Source organism: Pyrus communis, chromosome 16, assembly GCF_041283825.1.
Source record: "Pyrus communis isolate YQ-2024b chromosome 16, ASM4128382v1, whole genome shotgun sequence".
Classification (NCBI taxonomy): Eukaryota; Viridiplantae; Streptophyta; class Magnoliopsida; order Rosales; family Rosaceae; genus Pyrus; species Pyrus communis.
This window is the reverse complement of record NC_142580.1, coordinates 20,221,172-20,234,865: the sequence shown is the minus strand read 5'-3', so window position 1 is coordinate 20,234,865 and position 13,694 is coordinate 20,221,172. Positions and strand designations below refer to the sequence as shown.

Here is a 13,694-nt window from a genome sequence, read left to right as displayed (position 1 = left end):
CTGAAGGTCCTGATATTGTTGTTACCCCTACTCTTGTAGGTATTAAGCCTGAGAAATACTTTCGATCACAAAGTATTGTATGTGTGGTTGCACTGTCTGCAAGACAAATATCTCCGCCATTTCTCATGTTCTGAGAATAACCACAGTTTTTATCCATGCTTTCTGAGTAAGAGAATCAGAGTTAAAAGAAATTTACATGCCACTTTTATTGAATCTGAAAATACTACAAGTTCAACATAATAAAAGTACATCAATGTTTTAATCGGACCGGTATACTTCATTTCCCCTTTCCACAATAAAATCTGGAACATCTAGATGAGTTGTGTTCAACTGCCCTGATAAGTCAAACACCCTTCTCCTTGAGGGATCAGGTATATCCATTGGTCTAGCCTGGTCGAGAAAATTGGTCTCGACACCCTTCTCCTTGAGGGAGGCTTGATACAGATCCACTAGATGTTTTGGGATACGACAAGTACGCGCCCAATGCCCATTGCCACCACACCTATGGCAGGCTCCTTCAGAGTTTCTAGGAGCATTGTTCATATGAGCTTTGCCTTTGTGGCGATTCGCATTTTTGAAGCTCGGGCCTGAATTATGCCTCGGAACCTGGTTGTGAAACTGAACTCCATGGTTCTTGCCCTTCCTATTCCATCGATCTCGTTTGTGGCCATGTCTTCGTTTATGATTATCACCACCAGAGGATATGGCGTTCACTTCGAGGGAAGCAGCATTCACTTCTGGGAATGGTGCAGATCCAGTAGGTCGGGAATGATGGTTTTTCATCAGGAGCTCATTATTCTGTTCAGCTACTAAAAGCACAGATATCAGCTGGTTGTACTCAGTGTAGCCTCGCGCTCTATACTGTTGCTACAGGAGCACGTTGGAGGCATGAAATGTGCTGAGAGTCTTTTCCAGCATATGCTCCTCAGTAATAATATCCCTACAGAGCTTCATCTGAGAGGTAATTCTGAACAATGCAGAATTGTATTCTGCCACTGACTTGAAGTCTTGGATCCTCAGATGAGTCCACTCATAGCGGGCCCTTGGAAGAATCACTGTTGTTTGGTGATTGTATCTGTTTCTCAAGGCATTCCAGAGAGCTAACGGATCTTCAACCGTTAAGTACTCGCTCTTTAGCGCCTCATCAAGATGGCGGCGAATGAAAATCATGGCCTTTGCCTGATCTTGAGAGGATGAGTTGTTCTCTTCCCTGATGGTATCTCCAAGATTCCCTGCTTCCAGATGGATCTTGGTATCCAGTACCCAGGTCAGGTAATTCTTCCTGGTAATATCCAGGGCAGCAAATTCAAGCTTCACCAAGTTCGCCAAGTTCGCCATTTTCTTTTCTGAAAGAAAATGAGATGTGTAAGAACTTGCAATAATATGTATTCCTGGAGGAATATGATGTTAGAACTTCTGGTTCTTACAAATTTTTCATTTTGATCTTCAGGCCAAAATGATAAGGACTCGAAACTTCTGGCTCGAGATTTTCAGGGTGAATGAGGAGGGCGATTGTACCGCACCATTCTCATTGAAATAATGTAATATAGAATGGGCGATTATTTCGCACCACTCAAGTAACAGGAAAATTAAATATGTAGAGCAGTGTGGGCGATTATACCGCACCACCTAAAATTGCAATGAAATTAAACAGCAGGTAAATTTATATATGCAGGGTAGGGTGGGCGATTATACCGCTCCACCTAAAATTTGCAGTAAAATTAAATCTGCAGTCCAAGATAGGCGATGATACCGCACCGTCTTGGATCGCAGTAAGAATAAATGTGCAGTTCAAGATGGGCGATTGTACCGCACCATCTTGGATTGCAGTAAAATTAACATAAATAAATACTGGGTTAGTAATCAATCTCTACACCAAACAAGTAATCAAAGATGTATGTAACCGTTAGATTGAGAACTAAGAGCAGGCATGGAGCAAACAGTTCATCGCGAGGGTATACGGCTCAGTTGAGGCAGAGGAAGAAGATGAACAGTAAAAACCTTAGAGGAAACATTTTTTCTTTCTTTCGTTTGTTCGGCGAAGAGAGATGAGAGAATAATTATATTTAGAGACTCGTGCTGATAACGTGTTATAAATAGGTCAAAGTTAGAGGAATAACCTTTTTAATTGTAGGTGCAAGGTAGATGTAAAATGCCACACGAAAACTATAGCACAAGAGGTTATTTGGTAGATGTAAAATGCCACACGAAAACTATAGCACAAGAGGATAACAAATAAAAGGCAGAGGAATAGATGATGTTACTGATATTTCTCTCTCGTTTGCTTCTTCTTATATTTTCTGTTACATGAAAACATGCGGAGTGCTCTATTTATAGAGCAACTCCAAACTGATGCAGTTAATGCATTTTGAAATTTACGACACTTCGTCTGACTATACAATCTCTATGTATTCAACTTTCACTTTGCATGGGCATTGAAAACTTCTGCCCATGCTGAAGACTTTTGCTAACATACTGTGTGGGCATTCATTGCCATCAGACTTTTCAACAAATATATATGAAGACAGACGATGTTGTTAGCAAGGCCACTGCTTCACGTGAAGTGTTAATAGTGATTTGACTCCACAGAGCTGGACGTCATCACTTTTGCAAGATTGTGAAATTGAGTCATCTGTCAACAGGAGTCACTGAACGTGACATGTACGGCTGAATCTAGAGCTCAAATCTCCAACTCACTAACTACACCTGACACGAGTCGGAACCACCTAAAGTGGTCTGTACGACAGGACTGGGTGTAAAATAAGTACGCTCAAGTGCTACGATCACGTGAAGACTGGGCGAATAATCGCGGGTCACCTACGAGTCGGAACCACCTAAAGTGGTATGTACAACAGGATTGTGCACCTAACTTGGATCCAATATGAGTGTGTGGTGCGGGAGGTGAACATCAAGTGAAGGACTGTGTCCAACTCTGGGCAGGAGCACTAACACCGGGGGTACAGGTTATGAGCTCTCTATGCATCTCAAATCACTACTAAACATAAACATAAACCATAACTTACCTGGCACTTACCCGTGCGTCCGCAAAACCAAACATATATATATGCAACTAATAATGCATAATTAAACGGGCAAACATAATGCATGGCATATAAAACATATAAACGTTTCATTTCACTTTCTGGGAAAAACACAAATATATAGGTATATACAGAAAACCAAAAGCCCACTCGTTGGTATGTAAAAGGGTTGTAACGCCCTTGCCTCGAGTGACTGCGCTCGTCCTCGGGATAGATCTCCCCTATATGCGAAACAACTATAAAAACGTTAATTTTAAAGCACATAACCAACATTACGAAATAACTTCTCATACAATGCCCAAATGGGGTGTATGAATACACCAACGTGATCTACTCAACCTCACGAACATTCCCATATTTTAAAATAATTTCTGACACCGCACGCGCCCCCACGCACCGGCCAAGGCACGGCCACACGCGTCGCCCACGCGCAGGCACGTGCCTGGCACACTGACGGCGTCAGTTAACGCCATCAGGAATATTCCGTTAAGTCTAACTGATTCTGTTAACGCCGTTAGGAGTATTCCGTCATCTTCTCCGACCAACCTCCGGCATCATCGCCAGAGCTGGAAAACCGGGAAAATTTCTAAACTTGATATCTCATTCGTTTTTCAACCAAATTTCACAAAATTGGTACCAAAATGAAGCTTACAACAAGAGGAACAAATCCTTATCACTTTCAAGCACTAAAACCAACGAAATCTCGCCGGGAAAACACCACCAACTCCGGCCAAACCTGCAACTCACGATCCCAACGTCCAAAACCTTCAAACGAACCACCTCGAGCATCCTAAGGACCTCACCAAGCTTCCTACAAGCTTGAAATTCTCAAAAACATAAGAATTAACGTGTGCATGAACAGTACCCCAATTTACACCACTCGGGTTCGACGTGAAATTGAAGGTTCCCCCTAAGGACCTCACGAGCACAAATATGGAGTTTGTTTCCTCGATCCGTGACGATTCCAAGGGTTTTTGGTGTTGACCGTACGAAGAAGATAGGAAACGGAGAGAGGGACTCAAGACAGGGCAGAGAGAGAGAGAAATGAGTGTGGGTATGTGTGTCGTCCAAAATCAACCAACCAAATTCCAAAAACGACCACACAACGAAACAAGCATACTAGGGGCAAAACCGTCATTTCACCCCTACGGTACGAAAGGTCCGGGACGGGCTGTCACAAACAACCCATACCTAGACAACTTAAGATCACTATGCTCAACCAGGAGCAGCAAAGACGTCTGATATAATGATTTAGAACCCATTGTAAAGATTACAAGTAGAAAGGGCAAGCCACATTTTCCACACACTAATATAATGATTCAAATGAAATAACATATGTTTCTGCCTCTCTCCAATCACAGCTACAAGTGCATTGTTGTCGGGATCCCATAGTGTGATTACATTTTCGGCTGCAACTGCCAGAACAGAACCATCACCAGAAAATGCAGCAGCTGTCATTGGCTTATTCCTAAGAAGGAAATGAATATCCATAAGATAGAGTTATCAAAGCAGCTCAGATGTGTTACAAAGACAACCAAAAGCCAAGAGTTTTGAACACCAGGTTATGTTATATGTGCAGAAGCATCTAAAATGTACATCATTCCTTTTTCCCTTTTACCCTGGTACTCTATCCCCCGCCCATTTTTCCATGAGTTGCATTCCGCACCTGAGGTGTCCACTTCTATATAGAAAACAAATTTTCATAAAAGAAAAACGGAGTGCGAAACAGATGACAAGGTTTCCTCTTGCCTATAAAAACAGTACTCTAAAACACTACGATATCAAAACCCTTATGGAAGGACACCAGAACAAGAAATTCACACAGCAGAGTTAGCTACTACAACTAACCAATATTCAGTTCGAAATATCATGATTGACATCTGATTCCAATCCAAAAAAAAATAATGTGTCTGTAAAACACAATAAAATCTTAATAATTCACCAAAAATTTTGGCCATTCATGAATTAATAATCTCTTTATAGTTAGTAATTTTTTTTTTTCAAGAAATGATGGATTTTTAACTCTCAGCAAGAACACAGTGACCACATCTACATGAAAGCTTTTCCTTCCTAGAAAGAGTAGGAACATACTTGTATGAACCCACGGCATGACACATCCAACCAGAATGTTGCAGAACCTCATGTTTCTGCAGCATCTCATCACTGCAAACCCAAATCTGACACAGTGAAACAAAACTGAAAACTTCATGGAAAACAAAATTCTGATAAGCAAACATACAAATCATTCAGAAATTACCTTGAAATCTCCATATTAGGATGAGCTGGCAACCATACGACGAGTAGGATGGCACGCAAGGGAAGAAATTCTAGCATCCCTACACAACACAAAATATTAACAGTTACCTCGAGTCCGTATCATGCATACAAATCACAATGCTACTTAACTAACAAATATATTTATCATCATGACTTTGAAGCACATAAGATACGAGACTTTAAATTAACAAGATACAAGTTTTTCCTCATTTTTAGCAAGTTCAGTAGCAGTCACTAATTTATCAGAAGCAGGCCTTGCAACTAGTATTATGGCAACATATAGACATCAAAATCCACAACAGATCAGTCAGGTCCATACCTGTGAGGTTCATAAACAACAGTGGACAGGCTGAAACTTTTATTCTGTGACCCTGATGACCAAAATTTAAGACAAACAAGACCACCTAACCCCTCTTCAGGAAGCTTAACTTCAACTGTGCTCATCATAGAGCCATCTCCAGATAGACACCAAAGTCACTATTACCTGTGACCGCAATAACCCAAGATATGGTCAAATTATGGTCATGTGTTTTAGAAGAACGAAAACAAAAAATCTCAAGCTTGAAACTAAAATGAGCAACTTACTGTGACTTCATCTCCTGGTTGATGATTTCTCTCACAGATTTGAACCTGCAAAATGTCCAAGTTAGAAAAATTTCACTTACATACCATAACTTATAATCTCTCTCTCTCTCTCAAAAAACAACGCTCGCCGTAGAAAATTCAACATCTGATTATCCATTGAAATATCAAGTAAACAACAAACATCTTCACCTCAGACATTTCACGGTCATCAAACAAGCTGTAGAACTGGATGCAATAATTCTCTGTACGCAAGGCAACCAAACTTGCTGCATATTCCATCGTATATCTCTGGACCTGAATAAGGAAGCTGAAAAGTAGAGATAGCTATTTAGAAGCGGAAACTATTTTATTCCTCACAAAAAGCCGCTGAAACAACAAAGACATATAGTACACAAAGGTGAAGGAATCTATCAAACTAAGCATGTATCCTGGTACATTCATGAAAGAAAGAAAAAAAGTAGCTTAAAAACGCGAGCTCACTTTATCTCACATATGCACAAATTTGCATTCACCCTGCATCCAAGGTTAAAGAAATTTAAGGCCCGTCACAACGTAATTATAAGAAGAAATTTCATCATGGATATTCACCGCAAAGGTATGGTGACTTAATGATGTCGTTTTTGCATGCTTATGCAACAAACCACAGGGCCCAAACTCTTGTTACCAATTCCAAAGGTTCTTAAAGAGAAAATAATGAGTAGGATTTCATCACTTGGCTCACAACAAAAGGTACAGTCTACTCTGATTTGTTTTAGAGGAAACTTGACTCTGATTTATTTGCATGTTGTTTGCCTCCAAAATTGAGGACTACTTCACAAGGTTTTGTTATTCTTAGTAGCATTCTATATGCAACTTACATGTGACTACCTAATGATGTGCACTGTCAATAATGTAACCTACTAATCTGTGGTTCCTATAAGAGAACATAACCTGTCTTCTAATCATTATTACCACAATAGTCAATAACACACAATAGCATGGCCTTGAAAAGAAGCCTCTTATGTATTCTATAAAAAAAAACTGAGAATTTTCAAATACCTTGATCCGTGAAATAGACTTCCAAGATTTCCATGTAGGGCATTTTTAGTATATGAATTTGATAATCTGCACAAGAAATCTACAATCCATATATCAGTGAACAGTGGAATACATTAGTTCTTTATCACAGAGAATGCATTACTATGCTACGATACTCCATCCCAATAAATTGGATGTTTTCTTACAGAAGAAAGTGATGGGTCTGGAGAATCAGTCAAATATAGAAGAGGAGATCCAATTCTGTGCAAGAACTTCTTTTTCCCTGTGTCTAGCTGCCAGACCACACAAACTCCTTCCATTCCACCTGGATAAGATAGAAGTGTCATAAATATGTCACTTTAAAGTAAGAAATCCATGACAAAACAAGGAATAATCCAGGGCGAGTTTCACCTGAATTCGCTCAAAACCCACATACCTGAATATAAATAGGCACTGTCAGAAGAGAAAGAAAGAACACTTATGCCAGTACCATGCCAATGCCATGTGGAGGAAGCATCAGCATCGTCATCTCCCCTAACTCCATCCCTTTCATCCTCATTATTCATTGATCTTTCATTCATTCTTTTGTCACCATCAGAAAATGTACCTTTACCAAATCCTGTCCAGATTAGAATTCTCCCACTTGTATCACCCGCGGCAACAATTGTCTGAGTTGGATGAAATGCAAGAACGTTAAAGTTTCTTGTATGATGCAGAGTAAAATTCTTAGCAATCATGAGTTTCGAGTCTTTAGCAGGGACTCTCCATATATGAAGCTTCCGCTTGTTCCGGATGCCAAAGAATTTTCCTGAGGGACTGATAGTTATAGCCTCTGGTTTTCGAGTCTGTCAAATTCAAACCCATTGTCAGTTTTTCATGCCTCTTAAATTGCAATACGAGAAAAAATATTGGAATTAAATAACAAGTTACCATGGGGTGGGTGGGGGGTTCCAATTCCTTTCATATAGATTCAGATGTCCCACAAATTTAATGTAGTTAAGTAAAAGCTATTCCTACACAATTTCTGGATACTGATACCAATGTCGCGATTGGAATTAGGAAAGGAAGCTGTGGCACTTCTGAATATGAGGAGGAGGTTTTTTCTAAAAGAACTCAAGAATGAATGGAATTATCTTCATGTATCTCTTAGAGGAAGTTTCATCTCAAAAAAGTTAATATGAATTCCTGAGAGGGAATTAAATAATTCTTTTGGTCTTGGATAATATAAAGGAAATTGATCACAAAAAATATTAGCTCTTAATCAGTATATTATAGAAAAATTCATACAGACATGTGTTTGCATCAATGTTATGGACTTCAACTGTTAATCCTTCCAGTTCTGATCATGAGCAACAATACACCAGCATCAAATAGGGTATGAGAACATAACTACATTGGCAGGCAATACATAACAACACATGATAACACATACCTATCAACCTATAAGAGAAGCACTAAACACGTAAATGTAACTTTTTATGCAATAAATCATATCAAAGCACTTCTCTTTCGTTCCCTTCATAAATTCATTTCCACGCATACCGGAAGTAAACCTCACGAATATCACATAATAATGTATAGGAAAAAAAATCTAGAGTCAAATAACTTCTAGTTCGCTATTGCTCTACCTCTGAGAGAGCACCTCCAGCCAAACGAGATTCAGTCAAATTACACTTCCGAATCTGTCCATGCAATGGCTTTGGTGTATTTTCAACAGACAAATAAGCAAAAACGTGAGCTGCATTAGAATCATTTTCTTGTGTTCCTTTCACAGGTTGGCCCATTGTAGACGGAACAACCTGAAAATCAAAACCAAATAGCGTGACGCCGTCAAAAAATTTCTCCGCTCCAAACACAAAATTAAAGAAACTAGAATAAAACAGCAAAGCTATCTACCATAGAGAAAATGGGCATTTTAATATCAATGGTCTTCATCAACTCAGGGACTGCAAAGTCCCAATAGCGAATGGTCTTCATCAGCTCAGAGCTTTGTTGCCGGGAACTACTAAGACGGAGGTGACCAACGCATTGTGACCCTCCAAGGACGATATCTAATCACAAGAAAGAAATAAACAAAAAAATCGAATATTGTCAGGCAGGAGGGGGTATGGGAGTGTAAATTGAGTAGGAACAGGAGGGTAAAGTTGGAAAACCCGCAAACCAGCGGAGGTGCTAAAGATGCAGACGGCGGTGCCTGTGCAGACAAGGAGGCGCTTGGCGTCGGTGGAGAAGGCCGGACGTGCTGACACGTAGCTCTTGCCGCCCCTAAGCATCTCTGTCTCTCTGCAACGGCTGGGCAACCCCTTTCGTGGCCGCCGGAGGGTTTTGGGGTTCTGGGTTTAAGGGCGTGTTTGTTTTCACTCACTAAGCCTCACGGGACTAGATTGGCTTAGCTAAGAATATTAATCCGTGTTTGGTGCAAGCCAGGATTGAGTTTAATGGGACTAGCTCGGACTCGTTCCGACTAAACTCTTCACTAGCTTGGCTTTAGCTAGGCCAGGCAAAAAAGATGGGATTGCTAAGACCAGCGCTTCGCATCATCATCGTGCTGAGGCTTCGACTTCCTCAGTCGTCTTCCACAGATCTCCAACCCACGACCATTATGCTTTTCTTCTCCGACCATCGCGTCCTTCTCAAGGCCGTTAAGCGCTTCTGCAAATTGAAAAAAAAAAAAATTGGGATTTTTCTGGGTTTGATCTGAAGAGAAAGTAAATTAATAGAAGAGAAATATGGATTTTAGTTGAAGAGAAAGCAAATGAAAGGAAGAGAAAGTTTATGGGTTTGATTATCAGTGGAAGAAAATCTGAGTGTAGACATCGAAATTTCGGTAAAATAAATGTTAACCAATGTATTAAAATTACAACATTTATTTACTTCACCAACCTCATACACTTACTTCACCTACAACATCCACTTACTTCACCTACAACCTCCACTCACTTCACTTACAACCTCCACTTACTTCACCTACAACCTCCACTCACTTCACCAAAAAAATGAATGGTGGTGATTCACTCTCAAAACCTATAAATAGGCTTCTCCATCAAAAGGAAGAGGAGAACCAATTCACAAATACATTTCTCTACTCCCAAAATGGAAGAGAATACTCCCCACACAAGAATAGGGGGGACCAAAACATTGAAGCCTTAAAGTTCTAAAGCTCTCAAGAAAATCCCGAAGGATCAAGAAAGCACTCTTCGTTCTTCGTCAAATCCTCCTTCAAGATCAAGCCCCAACGGCCCTTGAAGAACTCCCACTAACTCAAGATCAAGCCCCGACGGCCCCTTGAAGAAAGTGTTCATCATTCATCATCCTAAAATGACACCAATTCACAAATACATTTCTCTACTCCCAAAATGGAAGAGAATACTCCCCACACAAGAATAGGGGGGACCAAAACCTTGAAGCCTTAAAGTTCTAAAGCTCTCAAGAAAATCCCGAAGGATCAAGAAAGCACTCTTCGTTCTTCGTCAAATCCTCCTTCAAGATCAAGCCCCAACGGCCCTTGAAGAACTCCCACCGACTCAAGATCAAGCCTCGACGGCCCCTTGAAGAAAGTGTTCATCATTCATCATCCGTTCATCCTAAGATCAAGCCCCAACGGCCCTTTGGATCAACAACCTCAACAAACCGACACACACCAAAACCTTGAAGCCTTAAAGTTCTAAAGCTCTCAAGAAAATCCCGAAGGATCAAGAAAGCACTCTTCGTTCTTCGTCAAATCCTCCTTCAAGATCAAGCTCCAACGGCCCTTGAAGAACTCCCACCAACTCAAGATCAAGCCTCAACGGCCCTTGAAGAAAGCGTTCATCGTTCATCATCCGTTCATCCTAAGATCAAGCCCCAACGGCCCTTTGGATCAACAACCTCAACAAATCCACACATCCAATTGTTCTTCAAGATTAAGCCCAAAAGCCCTTGAAGATCCGCTCATCCATCAACCTTTAAGATCAAGCCCAAAATCCCTTGAAGAAATCCACACAACCATTATTCAAGATCAAGCCTCGACGGCCCTTGAAGAAAGTGTTCATCATTCATCATCCGTTCATCCTAAGATCAAGCCCCAACGGCCCTTTGGATCAACAACCTCAACAAACCCATACACCCATTCTTCAAGATCAAGCCCAACGCCCCTTGAAGATCCATTCATCAACTGTTCATCCTTAGATCAAGCCCCGACGGCCCCTTGGATCAACAAACAAATCCACACATCTATTCTTCAAGATCAAGCCCAAAAGCCCTTGAAGAAAACCAACTGTTCATTCAAGATCAAGCCTCGACGGCCCTTGAAGAAAACCAACCGTTCTTCAAGATCAAGCCCAAAAGCCCTTGAAGACCCGCTCATCCATCAACATTCAAGATCAAGCCCTGAAGGCCCTTGAAGAAACTTCCATCAACCTTCAAGATCAAAGCCACGAAGGCCCTTGAAGAAACTTACAACTGTTCATCCAAGATCAAGCCTCAACGGCCCTTGGATCAACAAATCTACATCTTACGGAGATAGAATCAGAGGACCAAATTTGAGAGAGATCGTAACCCCAAAATCATTAAACACCAAAAATATTATCTTGTACACGTATTCTTGTTTCTTGTTTCAGGAATTTTTTGTGTTCACAAATTTGGCACGCCCAGTGGGACATCTCTACCTCTCATCTCTATCCTCTGGCGAGATATTCACAACACTCCATGGTTTCAAACAAAGAACAAGTCATGACCATCGACGCTACCTCCATTGAAAAACAGCTGGTTCAGATGAAGGAAACAATTACAAGGCTGATAAAGACTGCGGAGGAGAAAAACTTGCAAACCACCGGACTCATCAACCGTTTGGAGGCGCAGCATGGCGTCAAAGTGAAACCAAGATCTCTTCCAACCAAGAGGACCGAGGAAGGTTTCGACCCAAACGCCTACAAACTCATGTCAAAGGCCGGGTACGACTTCGCTTCTTCTGAGGCGGCTGGAAAGAAGATTTCAAACACTGTCAATGACAAAGAACGTAACCTCACCAAAACTCAAAAGAAGTTGAAGGAGCATGGTTACGGAGTTGACAACAACAAAGCCGGACTTGGCTTCACACCAAATGCACCCGTGAAGATTTCAAGCAAAGTGAAGAAAGCTAGCGCTCAACACATCAGCGTGAGCATTGAACAAGACCAAAAAGAGCCTAAACCCGCCCCTCGGACGTCGGTCTTCGATAGGATGAGCCATTCAAGCTCCAGAATTTCAGTGCTTAATCGCATTGGTAGTCAAGACCGAACCTCTGTCTTCAAGAGGCTTAACGCGCCAACATCCCAAAGCTCTGTTTTTGAAAGGTTGTTAAAGCCTAAGAAACAAAGCAACACAGCTATCTCTCCTCTGCGACGATCAGCTTCGGAAAGATTTGAAGATAATGAGAAGCCTTTTGGAAAGAGGAAGACAACACCAAAGGAAGAAAAGTTCGATGGGTTAGCAGAAAAAGGCGACGTTCGAAGCTTGATTCCTTCAAGGATGAAGCGCCAAGCAATCCTAGAGGTCGACACAAAAGGACCACTGAAGGTAAGGAGGCGCATCATCGTCCACACTGGCAAATCTTCATGCCAACAAACCCAAGAGAACGGCACTGAAGATGAAATCCCTAAGAAAGACGTCACTTCTGGCTCTTTCGACTCAAAGTCTTCACCTCGACTGTTGGGGGCATGCTCCAAGTCAAGTGAAATTGAAGGATGGACTCATGTCACTCCGAAGAAACTGCACGAGAAACATATGTCTTCTCCACAAGTGCACCAATCAGAAAGGAGGGAAAACAGTTTTCGCCAACCTCCAAAGCAATGTGAAAATGTTGAAGATAAGAAAATTTCAACACAAAGATCATTCATGCGGGATCTTTTCTTCCTCGAAGACTTATTCAATTTCTCGATCAAGGCTCCTTGCTATGAAGATTGTGAGGAATGCATTTCGAAGATCGCTTCGAAGAAATTGGACAAGCAGCAACCATCTTGTCCACAAGTTTATCAGTCGAAAAGGGGGCAAAACAGCTCTTGTCAACCTCCAAAACAATGTGAAAGTGTTGGAGATAATGAAATTTCGACACAAAGATCGTCCATCCCCATCACGATGCGCGATTTCTTCCCCAAAGACTTCTTCAATCACTCAGTCAAGACTCCTTGCTATGAAGATTGCAAGGAATACCTCTCTAAGATCGTTTGACAAATTCAAAAAGCTCCTCGTCCGCACGAGCCTAAAAGACGATAACCAAAAGCTCCTCGTTCGCACGAGCCTAAAAGGTGACAACAAATGCTCCTTGCCTGCACGAGCTGAAACTGCAAACGGCACCAAAAGCTCCTTGTTTGCACGAGCTGAAACTGCAAACGGCACCAAAAGCTCCTCGCTCGCACGAGCCTAAAAGGCGACAACAAACGCTCCTTGCCTGCACGAGCTGAAACTGCAAACGGCACCGAAAGCTCCTCGCTCGCACGAGCCTAAAAGGCGACAACAAACGCTCCTTGTCTGCACAAGCTGAAACTGCAAACGGCACCAAAAGCTCCTTGTCTACACGAGTTGAAACTACAAACGACACCAAAAGCTCCTCGTCCGCACGAGCCTAAAAGGCGATAACCAACGCTCCTTGCCTGCATGAGCTGAAACTGCAAACAGCACCAAAAGCTCCTTGTCTGCACGAGTTGAAACTGCAAACGACACCAAAAGCTCCTCGTCTGCACGAGCCTAAAAGGCGATAACCAAAAGCTCCTTGCTTGCACGAGCTGAAACTGCAAACGGCACCAAAAGCTCCTCGTT

General features: G+C 41.7%; 1 protein-coding gene and 2 pseudogenes across 2 annotated transcripts; all 3 read right to left on the bottom strand.

The window, feature by feature from the left end:
* Nucleotides 1-258: 258 nt before the first annotated feature.
* On the bottom strand, nt 259-1,338 carry LOC137712441 (uncharacterized; annotated as a pseudogene).
* Nucleotides 1,339-4,268: 2,930 nt separating this feature from the next.
* On the bottom strand, nt 4,269-5,218 carry LOC148690122 (uncharacterized). The gene is made up of 2 exons (XM_088687342.1): nt 5,133-5,218; nt 4,269-4,509 (listed from the first exon to the last, which is right to left on the bottom strand). The coding sequence occupies exons 1-2, from the start codon at nt 5,195-5,197 to the stop codon at nt 4,293-4,295; spliced, it is 282 nt and encodes a 93-aa protein (XP_088543468.1). The 5' UTR covers nt 5,198-5,218; the 3' UTR covers nt 4,269-4,292.
* Nucleotides 5,219-5,637: 419 nt separating this feature from the next.
* On the bottom strand, nt 5,638-9,722 carry LOC137732831 (uncharacterized; annotated as a pseudogene). Its single transcript, XR_015957595.1, has 9 exons — nt 9,074-9,722; nt 8,817-8,971; nt 8,549-8,719; nt 7,357-7,765; nt 7,127-7,245; nt 6,942-7,020; nt 6,093-6,210; nt 5,904-5,948; nt 5,638-5,802 (listed from the first exon to the last, which is right to left on the bottom strand). The product of XR_015957595.1 is annotated as an uncharacterized LOC137732831 (transcript).
* Between the last annotated feature and the right edge of the window lie 3,972 nt (nt 9,723-13,694).

Excerpts from the sequence above, each read along its gene's own strand:
- LOC148690122 (XM_088687342.1), bottom strand. The coding sequence starts at position 5,197 with ATGCTGCAGAAACATGAGGTTCTGCAACATTCTGGTTGGATGTGTCAT. Across the intron at positions 4,510-5,132 it reads CATGCCGTGGGTTCATACAA|GAATAAGCCAATGACAGCTG; the intron begins GTATGTTCCTAC and ends TTTCCTTCTTAG.